A 22380-nucleotide genomic window follows, 5' to 3' on the forward strand; every position below is an offset into this window, starting at 1 on the left:
GCATTCATTCATTTGCTAGTGCAAGCAAGAATTGGATTTTTCGAAGCATTCGACTTCTTTGACCTGACGAGGTGAGATACACGGTGATAATACAGGTCGTATTTGTTGGTTTGCCTCACCACACTGAATATTCATAGTGGTGCTCCAGTTACAGACAGCACCGCCATCAATATCTCGATTGACCTCGTGGGGACTGTTTTCCTGAAATGGAACTGGACGAGGCACTTACAGCAATCGGCGAATGGGGTCGTTATCAGACCATCGAATATTTTTTAATAACAATACCTGGGACGTGGTTTTGTGTATGGCCGCTGATGGCTATGGTCTTTCTCGGTGGTTTCCCCGATACATTCTATTGCAACGTCCCTGAAGGCTCTTCACTGAACGAGACCATTCCGTTGGTAGAAGACGATGACGGTGAACTCGTGTACGACTCGTGCACAATGTATGTGAATAGCAGTGTGGACAATTCTACCACTGAATGTACTGATGGGTGGTACTACGAGTCTGAGTATTTTGTGGAGACCATAGTGACAGAGGTACTGTTTTTTTCTCATTTCTTTATACATTTCTTTAAGGTAGAAGCCTACTCATGATTTCAAATTTATTATTTTTTTTAATAAATTGTACTTCCGGGCAGTATAAGAATATTGACTTAAAAATATTTGAGGTTCACCAGATTAATTTTCGAGAAAATCATGATTGTATTTTAGTGGATAACGGCCATTTTGGCAGTATTATAGTGCTTTTACCATAGGTTTCCATATCTCAGATTATAGTCATGTGACATAGGCTGAAAACATAATATATTGTTGATGATGAGGTATGTTTTGTTTTCCTGATTTTTTTTTCAAAAATCTGGGTTTTAAAAAGTTTCAAAAAATGCAATTTCTGTCTAACATTGCCCTCTATGGAATTTTCTAAAAATAGCTATTTTTGGAAAATATTAGGACGAGTTTCTCAAAATACGTCACTGTAACACACAAAATATTTTTATTTCATGGTGCCTTTGGAAAGTAGCTTCATGATTTTACTTAATAAACCAATGAACATTGTTATGCAATTTATGACCAACTTTCTCAAAAATGATGAGTAGGCTTCTACCTTGAGGATCAAAGAGCGTTCGTCCAATTACAGAGGGTCGGCGAGCGATATTTTCGTAAGTTGTGATCAATTGTATTTATTTTCGTAATAAAGTAAATTAAATAAATAAAACACGTAAATTCGCAGACATGGGCAAAGTGTAAAAATGTAATGTTCTATTTTTATTCACCCGTAGTTTGTAGAAAGATCTTTTTTTTTTGTAAGCGTCACGTTATTTTACATTTTCCACATTTAGTGTTGTAATTCGTACGCAACCTGCAATTTTGATTCTTAAACACAAATTATCAAATATATTGTGAAAATGTAATTGGGAATTTGCTTTATCTGTAAAGTTTAAAAAGTTATTTTTTACAATAGATGGAACTTTCATTTTAATTCCCGTAAAAACGTAAAATGCATTTCTTTATTTTCTGTAACCTGTAACCATTACAGCTCCATTTAAAAGAAAATACAACACAAAAATGAACATAAAAACCTAGTATACTAATTAGTATAAATGTATAAAACATGAAATATGATGTCACGTGGGTAAGATTGATAATAAAAATATCGAAAGACTGCTTGGCTACAATATTATTTAGATACTTGAATTTTTCCATTCCTAAAATTACTCTCAAAATCACAATTTTTTCAGCCTTCGGAAAAAATGCAAAGCTCATATGTATAATATACGATTAGAGTGACTCAGATTTTGCTTCTCATACCTTGTATGCTGAATCTTTAAGTTTCTATTTCAAACAAGTCGTTAGAGTTGGTCACTGAACTAAGCTGCGTTCAGCTGAATTAGTTAATCGCGCCTCGTAGCCGTGCTATTTCAAGCGTAAAAAAACACACAAACAGTCAGTATCTTGTAAATGTCTCGATGTCGAATCGTTAAGATCTTGTTTAAATGTTTACAAGATTCTGACCGTAAGTGTAGCTGTTACACTTGAAACACCATAACCAGGTGATGCGATTATCGACTTGATGAAAATGCGAGATACGTCCATACACAGTGTCCCATTGCCGTCATTCGAATTGACTATATTCAGTGCATTGTCATGCATATTACTTGATCACAAATGTTTTCTCCGCATCTCCGCATCACAGTGGATGGGTATGCCGACAGAATTCCATGTAGCGTAGGGGTTATACATACTGACAACCAATACAAAAGTCATGGTTCAAATCCACTGTTTTAAATAGTTGACAATGAACTAACATTAACTTCTAAAATTCCAAACCTATAGACATCTGTCCAAGCTCAGTTCAAAAATGCCGGACACTCACAGATGTGAACTACCAGACTACATGTGCACGAACCAAGACTGTGGTTATTACTTGTGATGAAAAACGTGATGATCACTAATCACTCACTAAAGTTGTGATTGATTATAAATTAACATAGAGACAAAAGACCTGAAGCTGTGAAGTTACAGAAACTAACTAACGAAAGAACGAAACATGCAAAGAAATATAAGAAATTGACCAAGTATTTATTTTGGGTGTTTTTGTAATTCATTAGCTACTTATATCCTGACCTATAACAAATTCATCTTGGTCGGGTATGTTGAATCCATTGCGTTTTAAATCTCCTATTCTGTGTAAGATGAAAATGTTCTGTCCAATGACTGAGTGTTTTTCTGTAAGACTGGTAGGATAAGAAAGCCTCTATTATATGTCGGACTTGGGAAAGCCACTGAAAGCCACCACGTCTGTGGTGTTGGTCAAATTCACTAACCTCATATTTCAGCCAACTTGGCTGTTTACGTAATACTGTCTTGTTGTACTGAAACTCTGATTTAAACTTTCATTTCTTCGGTTTTTACTGAAGTTTGACGTCCGAGCGGTTAGTGACGATCGGTTGTAGCAGAGCTTTAAACTGATTAGTCGATGCATTACTGTTTACAGATGATGCCATCTTGTCACTGTCACCACTAGTAACCGTGCTGTCACCGATGCTAGCCGTGTCAATCTCACCAAACAAGTACGACATAATTAATAAAGTTTACAATATAGCCATATTAATTTTTATTTTAAAATTTATTCTTAATTGCAGTGGGATCTAGTTTGCGATGACGCAATAGTTTCTCAATTTTCGCAGTCTATTTTCATGGCAGGCGTGATGATAGGTGCGTTTCTAGCGGGGTATTTATCCGATCGTTTTGGAAGAAAAAAAGTTTATCTTATATCCATGTGGTCCGCTTCCGTAATTGGTATTACAGTTGCATTTACACAAACTATGATAGGATTCACAATATTGAGATTTTTTCAAGGAATTTGTGTTCAGGTAAGTATATTTTTGTTTGATTTTGTACAATTGGTTTATTTATACTCACACGTATGCATAATCACATAATTTTGACCATAATTATCCATTAACAAAGTTTATTTTACAAGACATTTTTGAAAATCTAAACATGAAACACGGAATTCAAACTTGCAGCTCGGCAAATTCGTTTCGTCCCTGTAAGCAGACATAGTCATGGAATGCATAACGCACTGTGCGGCTTTAATGGCGTGGAGTGAGTACAATGACTAGACAGCGCATTTCGAATTGCAGTCTCTACACAAAATATGCAACATGCATGGACAACCGAAACATAATACTAGTAATAGTCTACTGAAATATTAAAGCGGGGGAGTCCGTCACATGTGCCTGCGTCAGATGGCCATAGCGTGTCAATGTTTACAAACAAGCGCGTACCTATGAGCCTTTGCGTTTTTAGCGTGTGTTGTTATCATCGTTTGGAAATCAATTACCGCGCGTGCGCAGGTGACGACCCTCCCGCTTTAACACTGTGGCAGTGGGGTATCTTTCATGCTAGAGGTTACGTGAGAAAAGATGGTCCCTGAAAGGTGGCATACACAAAGCAAACCAAGACAGCATTTGGTATTCTCCTGTTGCTTTTTCAACAAACTTTCTGTGTAGACTTCGCCGTCTCATAATGTGAACTCTTTATTATGTTTAGGGTATTATGGTTAGTAACTTCATCCTAGCAACTGAAATGTTTCCACCTCGCAGCCGTGTTTATGCTGGGTATGGTAACACTATCTGTTGGGCGTGCGGTATCGTGGTGTTGGCGCCTATTGCTTATATATTCAGACACTGGAGAGCGCTACAATTGGCTATGAGCATTCCTGGGTTACTGACATTTTACTATATTTGGTAGGTGACGTCAGTCGCATGGCCACCTTATCGTCAAAACAACGTAGGTCAAATGTTATCAGTCGGTCATCAATGTCCATGTACCATCCGGGTACTCGCTTCAACAAAGCATTGTTCTATTAAATCACACTCCGTCACTATTTATTTATCCGACCTCATTGCCCTGCCCTGCATTCAACCTGTAACTAAACAATACATCTGAACTTTGAACTTTCGGTTATGCCAAGTTTATAAATACACGGAGTTTCGTACACCTTTATTTAATCGACTACAATAAAAATCTAAATAGAATATTTAAAGATGGACGCACCGAAAAAAGATACAGTATCTCGAAACTACAGTGTCTGCTCCCTCTTATAAACTCCCGATACTTTCAGAAATACTTATTTTCAGTCAAATTGATACTGTACATACTTGTATGATACAGGGTTGTGCCAGAGTCGATGAGGTGGCTGATATCAATGGAAAGAATACCAAAGGCAGAAGCTATATTGTACAAAGCGGCAAAGTTCAATAAGAAATCGCTGCCAGAAAATGTCCTTAGTAACAGCATACTAGACGGTACGTGTTTTTGTAACAATGACAATTCCTTGAACAAATTACTAAGTAGTTCTCACTAAAACCCAAATCACCAAACAGATAAAAGGTAGCCACCTGTAACCACACCATTATTTCTATACTTAGCAAAGGAAACTAGAGGTGATGGAAAGTGCTCAAATATCTACATAAATATTACTTATGTAGAGGGTCCAAGGTGGGGGTAGCTGGTACAGATTACAGGAAATAAAATTAAAGTTTTATTTACAGTAAAAATAGGTTGTTTACCCTTTACAGATAAAGCAAATTCCCAATTACATTTTACATTTTTATAATATTTTTGATAATTTGAGTTTAAGAATCAAAATTGGAAATTACGACATTTAATTTGGAAAATGCTTTATACTTATACAAAAAATAATATCTTTGTACAAATTACAGTAGAATAAAATAGCTGATTACATTTTACACCTTGTCCATGTCTACGAATTTAAGTTTTTTTTTATTCATTTAAATTACATTATTACGGAAATAAAAAACAGATTACAGCTTACGAAAATACCCCTTGCCGACCCCCTATGTAGGATACAAACAAACTTGATGCAAACAATTAATATGCAAATTAGTTAAGTAATATGCACAGATGAATTGTAATCATACATTCATCTGCTCAAACATATACCGAGTTTGAAATATATACTTATATATATGCAACTAGTTGTGAAGTTACTCGAGGAACGTGCTAAAATTATGAAACTATTATGCAAATCACCTACTTAATAAGCATAGATTTGAATCAACAACGTATACAGTCTGGAGTTTAATATATCGGTGGTTTGTAGTAAATGGCATCCAACCCAGCCATTGGTTCCTGGAATAGCATTTTATATTCATATCTACAAACATGAGGAATTCATCAGAATGTACAGAAAATCCGAATGTGAAAATGTTTCCAATTTTCAAAATATTTCATTCAGCTGTTTGTTCTTGAAAAGCTGTCTAATGAATCCACAATAATCATTCCATTCATGTGCGTCGATATTGAGTATGACGGATAATGACCAAATGTCCAAATTACAATAAATTGCATGAACAAATAATGATAAAATCATTTGTTATTAAACACAGAGAAGAGCGACTACACAGAGAAAGCTTCAAACGGCGTGCTGACTGAGACAACTCAATTGGGTGCAGTTACACAGGAGAAAACTTTAGAATCGGATGACCGGTTAAGAAACAGTGGACCTGAAGACACGGATGCTTTGGGTATACAAGAGGAAGACCCACATTACACAATGATTGATCTATGTAAGCGACCACGCCTGGCTATAAGCACGAGTATAATGTGTTTTTCATGGTAAGCTCTGACGACTGTTGATCGCACTCTTCCCGGATAATATCAGTGGGCAGTTAGGTGTCAAGACGCAATACTTTCTCAAAATTTCAATAACTTGTTAATATGAGTTAATTTCTATATCATAACGATGACGTCATTGTCTTACAGGTTCGTTACAAGCATGGTATATTTGGGTATTTCGTACAACACAGCCAATGTTGGTACTAATGTCTATGCGGCTTTTTTCTGGAGTGGGGTAGTTGAGATACCAGGATATCTCATTGCTATGTTTGCCACAATAAAGTAAGTGTATTTGATTGCATTTCGCTTATTTGGACACAAAATGTTATACTTTAAGGTAGAAATAATAGCATAGTCAAGCATTATCCAATTTTATGTTCATTATAAAAGGAACCAGTGCATTTATGTTATTTTGTTGTCAAAATCAGTGGCATCATTTACACGTGTTATTATACACATGGGGTCTTCGTCGACAGAACATAGACAACGTTAACCCCCCTAGCTCTATGGTCATGGAAACCCTTGTCAACGGAACAGATCCCCTAGACTACACACGTTGACACGTGGAATACCAGGAAGTCCAAATTTAGAAGGTAACGAGAGGAAATCGTCTTTAACTGTATATAGTTCTAGACCCAATTCGAGTATAGTCGTCCTTTGTAAAAGTTTAAGAGTTAGTTTTTTTTATATTTTTAAATCTATATTCATAGATGGGGACACCGTATTCCGTCTTGCTTGTTGCTTATCCTAGCCGGTTTAGCCTGTGGAATGACACCATTTATACCGGATGAAACATGTAAGTATATACATCATTACAGAGTCTGACACTCCGTATGTGTGCCTTGAATTTGACTCTTAATGGCTGGGCGTTCTTTTGCCCCGCCCTACGATCGTTGTCAGTCATTTGTTTTGTGATCTTGGACTTCCGCATAGTCAAGTTGTATTATGAAACGTTAGAGACTCCATGTGACTACAACTACACAACTCATCTTCTATATTTTCAGCGGATGGCACGGATATACAATGGTTACAGACCGTATTTTTTCTGCTTGGTAAATTGGCAATCACTGGCGCGTACGGTGTCATCTGGACATGGGCGCCAGAAATATTTCCTACACTCGTAAGGTAAGATTTTCAAGCATGTCTTCGAAAGAACAAACATCAGAAATCAAATGAAACTCGGTGCATTTCACTTGACGTGTATGGGTTGGTTATGTAAAGATAAGATGGGTTAGTTGTATGCCAATACATGTTATGCAATTACACACATTTATAATGAATGCATCGTCGAAAAAAAAAAAGTTTGGTAAAAAAGATTATTTATATTTAAATATTTGTTAGCAACATTTCTATAAAGACATTCGGATTCTTTATGTTCAACCTTTGAAACACGATGGTTGAGATTTTAGAACATATTTGCAGTTTATTGTGTTCATATCACAGATATGCCAGTTTATGGCCTCGCTAGATCATTTGATGCCGCCGATTCCAATTGTTCAATTGTTCTGCGCGATTGTCCACGACTGGTTTTGAATTCGCGAAGACTTGTCTGTACCATCCGACATAATCTAGTGTCTTTGTTTTCGGTAATATATCAACGATTGACTGTGTCTTTTGAATGATTGATTGATACCGCTGTCTACCGTTACTAAATTGAATGAACTTCACGCTATTTTGGCCCCTGGCTCTAAAAACTGATTACATTTCTGACAATGACTATAAGAATGATTAAGATTATTTTAGGGTAATTGAAATCCACCTCTTGCTTTTTGTACATTATAGAAATCTGGGTTTTGGTCTTACCAATTTTTTCGCTAGTCTTGGTGGAGTAGTGGCGCCTCTAACAGTTTATATTGTAAGTATAAGCCAACCTACTGTGTGAACATTTCCCCTACCATGTGATTATATATCCCATGTTAAAATGTTTAATCATAGCTCTGTGGCGATAGTGATGGCATGTAGTTGCCAGAGTTATAAAGACCCACTCATGATATCCTACTTTTTTGCAGGGTTACAACAATTTAAGTATTGTAATGGCGTCATTCGGTGTGTTGTCACTTATCGCATCCGTCGTAGTGCTATTTTTACCAGAAACCAAGGACCGCCCCGTGCCCCGTACCCTAGACGAGGCAGAGCAGAATTATAGAAAGACAAAAAAGACAAAGAATGTAGATGCTGAAGTACTGGGCGCTGTAAACCATGCATACACATCTCAAGATGAAATACTTACAAAAAAAGAACACGAAAATACTGGAATACAAGCACATGATATAATAAAAAGTTATCAAAAGTCAAATATTAACAATTTAACATTCGACAAGGAAACTCAAACCATATAATCTAACATTCGGCGATAGTTATTGCGCCCTCGACGACGGATCCGAGCAAATTTTTCGGCGAGGGCGCAATAACTATCGCCGACTATATGCCAAGCTACATTTTGATTTGACATAGACGAGTGCACGTGTGTTATAGTAACTTTGACCATAATGCCAACAACTGGTTATACTCGAATACCGTCGTTATATTGTACAGCTTCTTTTACAGTAACTGTTTTCATTAAACAAATGAGTACAAACGATATATTTATATCTACGTTACCTACGCCGCTTCTACAATTAAAAGTGAAACGAATTGAAATTTTAGGGTCAGTACCAGGTTCAGGTCGGAGGAGCGAAGCATCAAGGACTATTACTTGACCAAAGGGTACGATAAATGGAAACAGCATACCTAACCATAAATCTAGCAACAATTGTTGTGTGTGGAATATCCATCAACAAAAAAAAAAACGTCAGACATACACCATTCCATGACTTACATGTAGTAATGTCAGGAATTTCAAAAAGTATAAGTATGAAGCGGAAGAAGCAGATTCTGTAGTCTACTTGATCTTACGTTGAGCTGGATGTGTCATTGGAATATATTCAATAAATTAAATATTGTTGATGAAGATAACATCGTCTTGCATATATCTGAATAAATGACGGCAGTGAGACATGCTGTAATTGAGAGCGTGTCTGCTTACAGTGACGAGTCGCATTTGCCAAGTTCGAATCTCGTATTTCACATTTATATGTTCGTATTTGTGCCTGTATTTGTTAATGATTATACCACTCTTGACCCATTGTTCTGGCTATACGTGTATTAATGAAAACACCGCGAGAAAGGTTGGGTATTCGGATATAATTTGGTTCGAGTATGAGGTACACTAGGCTACAATCAGAAAAATAAATCAACGACTACAAAATAGACAGTCACTGTGAAGGATGACACGTGCAAACACGAAATAAGTGTCAAACAATGTAATACCACACAGTTTTATGTGTCACGATAGATCAAATCAGTTCAGAAGTCATCAACATCATTACTATACCATTCCAAGCACCAGTTTGTTGAAATATTACTATTATTACTTCTGAGTGTACAGTATTATGTAATTCTTGTTGTATCATACGTTACCTTCTGGTGACACAGTTGTGATAAAGTACAATAAACATATTATGTCAGTGCTTACTGCATATATCCACAACCGCTCCAGCAAAAAACACGTTGCAGTGATTTTGCAGTTTGTTTTTGCATGTTTATTATATAGTAAAATCTGTTAGACTTTTCATTAAACGTTGGCTAACGGTGGTCCATCGTGTACACTGTAATATAATTTATTTTCGCTTGGAATTAATTTATAAAATATACCTCAAATTAACAGTTACAAACAAACTTTCACACAAATAAAAACAAAATGCTTCTGTTTTGAATTAAATACACGTGTTTTAAAACAAATTTGTGATGTTTGTATGTTTCATTTAAATCAATAAAGTGTTTCCGCGATTTACAGTTGTTGACGAGAGGAAACACTTCACAATGTACATGACAGTAGTGGTAACAACTCGTCGCTGTTAACAAAAGCACCGTAACGAAAACACAATGTAATCCGTGATGTAAATGTTCCGTTCATTCATCGTCTGTTTTGATATCTTTATTGCAGAAACCACGCGTCGTATTAGACGCAGCGTCGTCACCAGCGATAGTGACTTCCCCCTTCGTTCCATATAAGAGATTAGCTTCTTCGACGGTTCTTGGCATCACCTTGTCCTTAGTCTCTGGTAGTAATAAAACTAGCCCTGCGGCGACCAGTGAACAGACTCCGAATATCATCATTGGTATTGCTACATTATTAGACGCCTGTAAAACGACATTATAATTTATTATACCTCGTGACCATGACAGCCAATCATATTCGCGCAATACGTGTTGACAGTATATCGACATATTACGTATAGTGCATGTATTTGTTGAAATAACATCGTGCAGCTCTATTCAGTGCTCTAATGCGAAACCAGGATGTCGTGTGTCGTATATCTGCGCACAGGGTGGCGCCTGGTGTGTTTGTAAAAATGATTAATATTATAATAATAATTAATTCTAATTAATTTTAATAATTCTTTGTCAGGCTAAAGCTGCTTATTATGTTAATTTAATTTAGGCCACGATGAAACTCAATAAAATTCAATCACAGCTCTTGAACTCTCTTGTATATTTGTATACGTACGTTTATTCAGCTCTACGAGGGTGGCCTAGAAGATTGCCAAGATTGAGTGCCACAATTCCTCAATATAATAATACAAATGTCCCCCCCCCCAACAGCGGTGGACATACAGTTTTAGGGCTCTTCGGGTCGTAAAACTGTATGTCCATCTCTGTTAGGGACATTTGTATAATGTCGTATAAAATATTCACAGAGTTTTGACAAGTTACAATTACACGCACATGCACTTTGAAGAGATATAAGACACCATATGACTGACACACCTGTGACAGGCAAGTGAGACGGTATCACATGTACTACGTATGCGTTATAAACTGAACGTCTTTTGACGTCATAGTTAAAAATAGACATGACGTGCACGTACCACGTAAGTCGTCAGTGGAGCGATTATCCCACCTATGCTGCTGAAAACAGCCCCCATGGCGAAACCCATGCTTCTGTATGTCGAGAATAAAAAATAAAATGATTAAACTGAGTCTTCAATTAGAGCAGTACACTTTAATACAAAGACAAAATCTACATATGTATTTTGTTTTACCTCAACAGTGTCGGGAATAGCTCCGGGGTCCAGACAACCATGGAACTAAACGCAGCTGTCACTCCAAACTTTCCGAGTAATACCAGTACAACCCGTAAAACTACTAAACTTGTTCCCGAATCTATTCAGATAACATAAAATAGATAACGTACTGCAAGTGCAGTATTATTAATCATCGTATAACAACACCAATTCAAAGTCGAATTTACAAAAAGCGAAATATCAAAATAACGAAAGCTAAACTTCACCTGTTTCTATAGGAATAAAAATAACAATACTACAAGATGCGCCGCTTATAATGAGGAAAGTGAACATTGGTAAACGACGTCCCCACCTGTAATGAAACATGACTTGGTAACTACTACATTTGGAGTATCAAAAAAAAAATAAGGGCAGGCAGGCAAAAATCATAATTTTGGCTTGACCTTTGAACTACATATTATGTAAGACTACGTGCCGCGTTATTGGCGTTATACATTTCTAGCCACGTGATACATCGTACAGGTAAAACAAAAAATAAATTCATGTTGCGTATACTAAAACGAAGACACTGCAGTGTGACTCACCGAACAAGGACGGGCATACAGCAGAGATTCGCTACTATTTCCACGCAGCCCGTCAGGAAAAAAAGTAAATAAACATTGCCTTTAAAATTGGTTGTGTTGTAGGAGATTCCATAATATACCAAAGCACATACAAACCTAAAGAAATACAAGAGAGATTTAAATGCATTCTGTTCTGTCACCGCGGTGTAATATAGCTATTTATGGGGGTAACGCAGGACGATTATTCTGGAATGAAGTACTGCGTTTATTTCGGATAAAATGGGAATACATTGAGCAGACTTGAATGTGTAATTGTAATATGTATTTACCAAGTAAAACAAGTCACCGATGTATACAGCGCCATTCTTTGTGTTCGAACCAGATCTAAATACCCGTAGATTGGATCGCCATCTTCTTTTTCTTCCTTTAAATCTTCCGATTGATATACGTCTGTTTTGTTTGGCTGCTTTTCTTTACTGGTGCTAATGTCTATTTCGCCACAGACACCAGTATAAATTAAGATAGCAACAGAAATGAAGTTAATGTCCTTGCGACATTAACAATATCTGTTGTAATGTTTGATTTGTATTGAATATCCATAGTCGTCGATGGATTGTGTATAAAGCGATGATTTCACGAATCTCTAAGAAAGTATTTATCATACCTGGAACGTAGTAGCCACTCAGGATAAATGTGCTGTATGAACAATTAAAGCACGTAGAAACGAATGCATTTTCTAATAATACTCACCTGCAGTAATGCCATTTTCAGATGCCGCCGCGGCGGTCAACACATGTTCGGGTAAAGCCACATTATTTACTCTCGCCGCTGTGTATAAAACCTTCTCCGCTTCATGTGTTTGGCCTTTTGATATTCTCCAACGCAGAGACTCCGGCACAACCCTGGGTTGAAAAAAAACGGCTTAATACTAGAACTGTTCTGTTAGGTAACACAATCTATCGCCGAAACGCTTCCGAGTTTCTTCTTCATCTGTAAACAATTGACTGTTTTTAGATCGATTTATTTGTTTACTCTAATAAATACTGCAACAAAAATTAGACTGGATAAGACTTACCAATAATAGTAAAATGTGAGAATAGCTGGGGCGGATATAACGACCTGAAGAACTCTCCAACTGTGGTGTCGAAGTGCGTAAGCTATCGGTGCCAGCGTTGTTATTCCAAGAGCCCAGCATGTGGTGTTGAGAAACCCGGCATACGTGCGCTTGGAAGGTGGAAACATTTCGGTTGCCAAGACAAATTGAATATTAGCAACGCCCTGTGTTTTAATTCGGAAAAAAATTGAGTTAATCACGCAAGATGTCACTTACAAGAACGTCGCCATACTTACGGGTCAAGTTCCATATCATATAAGCGAAATATTTTAATTATATATTTATTTATTTGTTAATACTAGTAATAGAAATGAGAACCCACCATCAGAGGGCGATAGCTTCGCTGTCGGTTCAAAATAATTTCACATAGATGGTATTACATATACCTTGGTAGTAGGTTCATAGCACTAGTACGTGATCTCACAACATTCGATCACATGACAATAATATACACTTTACTGGCAATCGAGGAACTAAAATGAGTCATTGTTAAGCATTAAAGGGTGGCGGTCGTCGCTCTGCGTCCTGTTCGATATGGGACTCATAGCGACGTACACAACACGTGTAAAATACTTTGTTTATTTACACAATTCTAACACGTGCTATGCGACGACCATTGCCCTTTTAAAGTTATTTTTTATAGCAGACGATAACTAAGTACTTGAGGTCAATGCACGAACATACGAACATTTTTTACCCAGGTTAGGAAATCCTGGTCATTTTCATCTGACAATTTACCTATTTGCATGTTTTAACAAGTAGTTTAGTCGTGAACTTTTATGCTTAACTGTTATGAAAGCGTCTACGACGCGCCAACACATTGTCTATTTCTTTCTTCCCAAGCTACCACTATATGTTTACAATTCCAGGGTTATTATAATTGAAATAAAAGACTCCGCACTGGCCGTTATTGTGTTATAGAACAGCTCAGATCAGGACGGTTGCTTAAATAATGGCGTTTCGTTCAACTGCGTCCTTGCCCTGTCATTTAAACAATACCGGCGAATCTCCCCTAGCGCCATGCCATTGGATGAGATGACGTTTCAATGGCAAAATAAGTTTGCTGGGGGCTCATTTCTGTTGGAATATGTCCTAAATAGATTGATTGTTCAGAGTATATTTATCTGTGCAGTTGAACGTCTAAAAATATATCTACTTTTATATACCAACGAATAAAATAGGTTCGACCAACATAGTAGGTATGAAGTTCGGAGTCAGTATGCTGCTATGATTGTCGCAGTTGCCTTGGAAACTTAGGAAACCGGATAGTAATCAATTCCGATTTTGTTATGAATACTCCGGTAACCCTACTGGAAGAACACATCTCCTGTCACAATGTTGTCTGACGCATGAAAATAAACGCCCTCTAGTGGTGGGTTCCACGAGACCAATATCCCCATAAATCTATTAACAAAACATTCCGTATAATGTGAGTTCCTGGAAACTCGATCCGTGAGCCCGTCTATACCTACCCGGACACTGTACTGAGTAATCATAGTTGAAGGAACTGAAGATTTGTACAAGTTTAGGCGTTCCTTATTCCATGCTAACTGTGGTTCTCTTCCGCGCGACGATGAACGCAATTGAGTAAAACCGATATGCAAACATATGAGATTATCTCAAAGCCCATGTAGCCCGAACACGACTAATATCGCATGTGCAATTATTACCTAAATCAACACTAGTACATTGAATATACATGTTACAGTAGTATACTGAATTTTAAAAGTTTTTTTTTTTGTAATTAAAACTGCACCTGTACTAATAATCCAGTGGTGAAGCGCATGATCAAGTAACCAAGGAAAGTCTGTGTCGTTGCTATAAGGCTTCCTAAAACTGCCATAGACCATAGATTTATAAGAAAGATTGTTTTTCTGCCAAAACGATCCGACAAGTGGCCAGCAGAAAAGGCTCCGATCATCGCAGCAGCCATAAAGAGTGACTGGGATACTTGCGATAGACCTGCACGATCACACACCAAGTCCCACTACAAATAAAAACGTATAGACATGACATTCGAGAAAAAGAAACGGAAAATAAACATGTGTGTTTACCAAACAAATACATGATGCATGTGGCTGCTGTGAGACAGTGCTCCGACCTTGCACACCGGGAACCTCCAGATATGATGAAGATCTATGAATCGAGAATTTGAAAGTTGACCATTATCAAATTTGGCGAGTGATTTCGAAAGAAATTGCACAAACAAAAATCTTACAAGTAAAATGACAGACTAAATTTATTTTAAAAAAAAACACACATTTTACAAAGAAAAGCAAAATATGTACACCAACCATTGTCCTGAAAAAAGAAAATGCACAGGTAATCTTCGTTTCTACAGTTTTGAATGGTCATCCCTTGACTTTACCAGATTTTGTAACATTACATGTATGTATAAAACGTGTGCAATTTAGCTCAGATTATACCAAACGCGAATGTAATTTTATATTTTACCTCGGTTACGATGGTTTCACCAAGCTGCCAATCATAATACCAACCATCTATACATTCCATTGTACTGTTATCAACCGATGAGTTGACATACATGGAACATGAGTCATACACCGGGTCACTATCTTCATCCACGTCGATAATAGGAATAGACTCATTCAAAGAGGAGGCTTCTGGGATAGCACAGTAGTAGGTGTCCGGAACAGCGCCAGTGAAAACAATGACCATAATCTGCCACGCGCTAAAAAGATTTCCTGGGATGGTAACTAGAAGGAATATCAGAATCTGGTAGAAACCAAAATCTCCAAGTTGGATCAGAGCATCGTCGAGTTCCATTGTTGTCACAAGTACATACCGCTACAAGCACGGCAAATGTACGAGAGTTGTGATCGATATAATACTGTACATTGACCGTTGATGTGAATAGGGCATCACATGCATGAGTATCGTACATGTACATTTGAACTTTGCTTGTTGGTTTGTTTATTACAATATTAAAGAGATAGGGTGCTTTTATTGACTTTGAGGCCAAACGGTCAGACCAGCAAGTCTTTTTAAAAGACGTTTAAGAAATTACGTAAATATTCTCGTGATGAGATATATCCATGCTGTATTTTTACTCGATTTGCTTGTGAAAATGCCACCGCGGGATACACCTCATCACTCGAGATAATGATTTTCATACTCCACGAACGTCAGGGCGAGATCGTGGCTTTCTATCATACTTACAAAATAGACACATCGCAGCTAGATTTCAATATTTCAAAATAACCGTATAAATATTAATGAATGTATACTTTGTTTATTTGCCCGTAAAAGCACCTGTCAACGTTCACAAAGACGAAGGTCTTCATTTCTTGATAACAAGTCTTGATAGCTTAGCGGCGAGAAAGGTACAAATGTACTGACAAGCGTGGTTGGTTCAAAACTCGGTGATGGTTTTATCGGGAGATGATCCAATGTTTGACCAGGGTTCCAGTTTTTCCATAACACGTCTAAAAAGAAAAATACAATTAAATGAGACTTGAGAGTATAATTATTTATATCAGAAAAAAACAAATCTTTACGGTTGAATTTACAGTGTTCAAAGAAGAGTTTGCACCTTGCTGTTTAGTGAAGAACACGACATATGGTACATATACCATACCTGGCACCAGCGTGCTTCAAAATTTCCCTGCTGTGGAGACATCATCATCATACAACACAAACCGATGGTAACATGTCATCCGAATTAAAGGCAAATGCACTTCTTGTTTCTGTTTCACGAGAGCTACACATTTAGTATAAATGATCGCATTGTATGTGGTTTTTGTGGAAGCATTTTTTGGGCGCTTATTTGAATTTCATCATGTCATCAATGTATTTCACACGTCGCATAGAACCTTCTGTAAAAAAAATTAGGTCGTGACGTTTCAACCTATGATTCCCAGGTTTTGATTTGCTTGAAATAGACTATAGCCCACCGTTTAATAAAACTTCGTCCTTATCATACTTCAAGTCGTCTTTTACATATCGTTCTGCTATTGTAGCTTTAATATCTTGTAATTGTGCTGGAGTAAAGAAGAATGTCCGCGGACGTCCCGGATTGGTCACTTGCTGCACAACAAGATCGTTCACGCCAATCGCCGCCTGTAATAGGACAATCGATATACACACACATTCAATACTAGTATATCCTGACAAGGTCGCGTAAGTTTCGCCCTCCGCAGTGCTCCAAACCCAACACACAGTGGGGTCTGATGCCGTTCGGCCGGCGAGGGCGCCACTCACGCCTACATGTCAGGCAACCATTCAATAAACAGGGCGGCTTTCCAGAAAATTACATCACGTTTTGGCGAGAATGTCCTCTTTATGGCATCGATGTATTACAGACACGAATACGATTCACAACAAAACACTACCAGTAGTTGGCAGCAATTAACTACCCATTGGGAGCGTTCATCATTGTAAACGTATATTTCATTTAACAATTATTACAAATCAAATAAAACAAATACATGTCTTTGTATTTACCTGCTGACGCCGAGTTTTTCTTATCTCTTGGTGGCCATCCTTAACATCGGGGTCAATGACCCACACGTGGCCTTTACCATTGACTACCTTGTCGCCTTTTTTGAATAGCCGATTAAGGGACAGATTGTGTCGAATAGAATTCTGTTGTAGAGATAAAAGTATATTTTTATCAAAGCACATATGTAACACACAGTGCCATTAACAGTTATACATGTATAAATGTTAATATAAATTCGAATGTAACCAAATTTAGAAATGTAAATTTACTGAACGGTTGGAATAAAGTGTCTTATATAGACATTATAAGACATGATCACGTGATTTTAACCAATTATCTGAAAAAAAGCAGGCTTAAAAGTAGCCCAATAAGATCTGTGGTAGTTATTGCGCCCTCGCCGGCGGATTCCCTTAAATGCATCTCTAACTCCATGTAGTGCTAGATTAGTGAGTCATTGGACGTTTGGGTGTGTGCATTAGTGCATTTAATAGCAATTCAATAATATAGCCTGACGAGGTCGCGTGAGTTGCGCCCTCCGCGGTGCTCCAAACCCCGTGACCTGATACCGTTCACGCCTTCGTGTTAAGCTATTCAATAATACTGACCTTCCAGTTGCCGCTACATTCTCCCTGGAAATACGGAAATCTAGATCTAAATATATATATGAAGTGGCATGTTACAACAACGAACATAAAAAGTTACACTTTGTCGTGTGGTGGCGCTAAATATAAGTAATGTCGGTATTCACGCTTCAGTTCTTGCGAAAGCGCCTCCACACGGCCGTTCTCGAATTGCGTCTACAAATAAAATTTATGTGGAATACTTCGTAAGTAAAGAAAGTGATTCCCAAATGTGCGATTATAAATTAATACATACTGTAAGAATTCGTATATTTCACTGACGTTCAATGGTCCTTGTTCTGACAGTGCCGTATAGATCAAACCAGAAAAGCTCAGATCTGGTCGAATATGAGCAGGGTCCTCAGGAACTACGTATTGTATCTTCTTCACTGTGTTTGTTAAATTTTTCGAGGAGAGCCGATATATTGGTAACGTGGCGATGTTTTGCTTGGATGCACTACTGGCATTGTGACTGTAGTTGTTTTTATCATATGCGTTGCAAGTATAGTACGCGTCTGTTGAACCTAAACCTACATCGGGGGGAAACAGTTGAGAACAGTGAGATGACGAGTACTATAAAAGAACTATAAAAGAGTGTGTTCAAGTTTTATTGGGCAATCAGCACCGGGTATATGTATCAATATCACCATACTTACTGTTTGTTGTTGTAGTCTGCACGTAATTTGAAACACTGGCACAGTCTTCGTCAAGATTTGGCAAAGCTGAAACAAATTGTAGCGATGGCAACCAGGTGAGGCTGCACAGATCATTGTCGTTGTCCGACTGTATACTATCATCGTAATTACGGTAATCCAAGTCTTCTTCCTCCCATTCCCCCTCCGACGCATTGTCTGCGTCGTTCTGAACGGGTTCATTTATCCTCCAAATATCTTCATTAAATCCACAAAGGATGGATTCATTATGACATTCGTCCGTGCTGTCACACCGAGAAAGCGCATTTACATATTCCGACGCCGGGTATCCCCACAAGAATTGCGGATCGACCGACTCGTGTGATTGTGACGCACGTGGCACGACGATTGGATTGACCGATATTTGCTGGTTAACTCGTTGCAATGAGCTGAAACCTGTATAGCTGTATGTACCTCGATTCTCCTCGAATTGCGAATGTCTATTTAAGGTCGATTGAGAGGGTTTAGGGAACATTTTGACTTTTGTATTATCGGTTGTCGGTGTTCCAAACACCGTGGGCATCAACTGGGGCACACGAGTTGTGTCTGCAACAGTCTTGTTTGGTGCCAATCGTATTAGTCTCTCAGCGGGTTCTGCTAACGATGGTTTCCACAGTTCGCCGCTGTTACTAACCAGGTTTGTATTCCCATTGGTAGAAATGCGAGGGTTGTTTCGAATAACGATGCTTACACGTTTTCCACTGGCTCGTTGTTCAGCCAACAGTTGACTGACTGTTGTTGGTAAAGACATGCGGTTCGTCAATATTATTCTCTGCCCAGAAGTTATGGAGGATGCGGGTCCCGACCTAACGAATTCACTTGCCGTATTTCGGAGCAATTGAGTGATGTCTGGTAACGACGTAGTTTCTATCTTCGCGGCCTCCAGGATTTTGAGAATAGTGAGTTCATTTTCCAGATCATTTATAACAGTGTTCGATGTGGTGGCTGATTCTTGATACGCTTTAGTATTCATCGGTCCTGTTCGCCGAGCTTCAATACATTCGTTTTTTTCGCACTGCCCGGATAATACATCACTGTCAGTTTGGTTCTTATACACACTCCCATTTTCCATCTGGCTGACAGTTGGCTTAATTTCCGGGGACTTAATTATGTGGTCATTTGCGTTGTCCACGTAACCCGTTTGATCGCCAAAGGGTGAGGCATATGTGGTACATTCTGGCGTTTTTGATGCAGCGTCCGTAAGTGCCTTTTCATTGATAGTAACTGACGTGTAGCTTGTCATACCTTCTCTTGGCTTCGCTGGACAATCAGATGACGTAGATGGCGCTGTTATGGTTCTGGGAACTGTTCTTTCATGAAGACGATCATCACCGGGATTGGGTGCGTCTTCCATATTGATAATAGTGTCGTTTGTATTTTCTTTGAGCCGAATTGTTCTCGGTATTTCAGTTGTACATGCGTCACTAATTTGTTGAGTATGTACCTGAACATGACGAGGAAACGTTTCAATGTGACCCGTTCCTATACAGTCTCCTTTCGGTCCACTGGGGACAGCATTTTGAACTTTTAACCATTCTTCCTCTGTCCGGTTTTCGACATCGGAATAATAGTTTTTAGCAATTCGAGCTGATTGTATTAATACATCCTTTCGATTCTCTTCATCGGCATGTTTGGCAATTCCGGGATCGCTGAGCCACTTTTTAGATGACACGGCGTTGTGAAGTATACTCGCCTCAGTCTCGGACACAGTCTTCTCCGCATGCATTTTCGATGCGGTGGTTGTCGTGGAAGCTATGCACGTTACTTTGCCTCTGGGCGTTCTGTATGAACCTCGCGTTTCCCTCATAATTGTCTCGATCAATCCAATAAGCTGCTGAATACATAAAATAAAGTTAAATAAATCATAAACGCGACTAACTCTGAGCGTTTTCAAACTAGTTGAAACCAAGAACCGATGCATTGTTAATGAGGCCAAAAATGAAGACCATGTCACGTTTACGACCGTTTGTGGCCTAAAGCACTCAAGTCAGGTACACCAGACTGCCATTCACAAGACTGTTTAGTAAAACATGTTTAATATTTGTCGCGAGTATTGTTTAACACACGTCAAATAATCTGAAGTCGCATCCCTTTGTTGCCCCCTGCTGTGCCTATAATACGGTCCTACGACTACATTCTGTCAGTATAAGTATTTACGATACTATCCCGTCACTGTACGTGTGTTGACGGGGGGCATGTTGTTGACTCCGCGTATATTCATCATCTAGCTATGTCTGACAGAAACGAAGGCATAAAGCTGTCACAGAGCTGTGATCTAACCCACACAAAGCCAAATCTAGTGGTCAAACGTTCAATGATCATTACTTACCAACTCGAAGTAACAAAGAAATATCTGAACTTGTCGTGGTTCCGACAGGTAGCCTATTAAATTCTTTCGAATCACGTTTCGAACCCGGCCGTTGTTCTATGTCTGAGCGTCGGGTGAGAACACGCGCGTTTCCTGTGCTATACTAATGGAAGTTTTAATATGCGCTTTCCGGAAACCGTCGTGTACGTCTGACTGAAACACGAACATACGAATAATATTAGCTGTGTTGAATAATTAAATTCATTGAAAAATATATGCAATGAAAAACACATTTGTTAAAACTCACTCAAATATTGTCAGTTGCTAATGCTCCTCGACATCAAAAAGTACCATGCAAGATACTAAATATCTTTCTTTTCATACCGAGTAAAATTTTGAGGTATCCAGAAACAGTGATTAAATTGCTCTAGAACAGACGTAACATTCTATTTCCATTCTATTTTATTAATCGATTTTCTCAACTGCAAACGGAGTACTGTAACAGTGACAATTTTTTAAAACCATTGTCTTCATTCTTGTAACTTATTATATAAAAAACGTTAAAAATAATTAAAAAAAATACATTATGTTTACTTTTGTGTAGCGTTCTACCTTAACACACACAGTGTTATTTCTACCAACTTCTCGTGTCCGGCAGACGTAATCAACGTCTACATATTTCAAAGTACACACGCATAAGTATCCCGGTAGATAATAACCTGAAGTTATATAACGTACGTAATATTTTTTCACAGTATTGAAAATAAAGACATTAGTATACAGATTATTCGTTATAATATCTGACTACCAGGGACCTGGGCGTTTTCCAGACTGTTTACTGAAATGCATGTTTTTGATAATTATATTTTTGCTGCTAATATGATCACATTATACTAGATTATATGCGGTATTCCTCTCGTTATACCAATACGCTAGCGTCATCTCTTTCTCCATATTCCCGCGCACCAAGAACATTTATTTTTTGATTCACATTATCTAAAGGTATATTCCTTTCGCTCCCATGCCGAAAACTAATAGCAGCGTTTGTTTCTTCTAGTATTATCGTTCGATATACCAAGTATTAATATGAATATGATTATTGTTACTGGCCTAAAATGTGATTTTTAAATGTTTGCTGTGTTTCTTAGATTGTATTTCAGGGTCTTCGTGGAGGGCTCTCTACATGTGGCCACAACGCCAAGGCACTATTATAATTTATTGCACTCCGGTTGTCCGACCGTATTAAATCGCTTTGTTGTTTGTATAAGTTCATTAGTACACTCGTTCGTAATCTCAGTGTGACGTCACAACCTTGGTCCGACCGCATCGTCGCTTGTCTGACTTGGTATTACCAACTTTCACTTTCCGTCGCCGATGTTCCTTTGTTCTTCTTCTCGCAAGGCATGTTG

At 38.1% G+C, this 22380-nt stretch overlaps 2 protein-coding genes across 2 annotated transcripts; one reads left to right on the plus strand and one right to left on the minus strand.

Annotated features, from left to right (window-relative positions):
• The first annotated feature begins 206 nt into the window (after positions 1–206).
• Positions 207–8485, plus strand: LOC102805506 (organic cation transporter protein-like). The gene is made up of 11 exons (XM_085496873.1): positions 207–539; positions 3143–3373; positions 4056–4252; positions 4680–4813; positions 5918–6146; positions 6294–6428; positions 6857–6942; positions 7151–7271; positions 7929–8001; positions 8156–8312; positions 8373–8485. The coding sequence occupies exons 1-11, from the start codon at positions 207–209 to the stop codon at positions 8483–8485; spliced, it is 1809 nt and encodes a 602-aa protein (XP_085352999.1).
• Positions 8486–10076: 1591 nt separating this feature from the next.
• On the minus strand, positions 10077–15676 carry LOC100369713 (organic cation transporter protein-like). The gene is made up of 10 exons (XM_085496880.1): positions 15344–15676; positions 14646–14876; positions 12851–13053; positions 12526–12677; positions 12105–12264; positions 11797–11931; positions 11479–11564; positions 11231–11351; positions 11057–11129; positions 10077–10328 (listed from the first exon to the last, which is right to left on the minus strand). The coding sequence occupies exons 1-10, from the start codon at positions 15674–15676 to the stop codon at positions 10098–10100; spliced, it is 1725 nt and encodes a 574-aa protein (XP_085353006.1). The 3' UTR covers positions 10077–10097.
• Between the last annotated feature and the right edge of the window lie 6704 nt (positions 15677–22380).

The sequence above is a fragment of the Saccoglossus kowalevskii genome, chromosome 1, assembly GCF_978046115.1.
Source record: "Saccoglossus kowalevskii chromosome 1, keSacKowa6.1, whole genome shotgun sequence".
Classification (NCBI taxonomy): domain Eukaryota; kingdom Metazoa; phylum Hemichordata; class Enteropneusta; family Harrimaniidae; genus Saccoglossus; species Saccoglossus kowalevskii.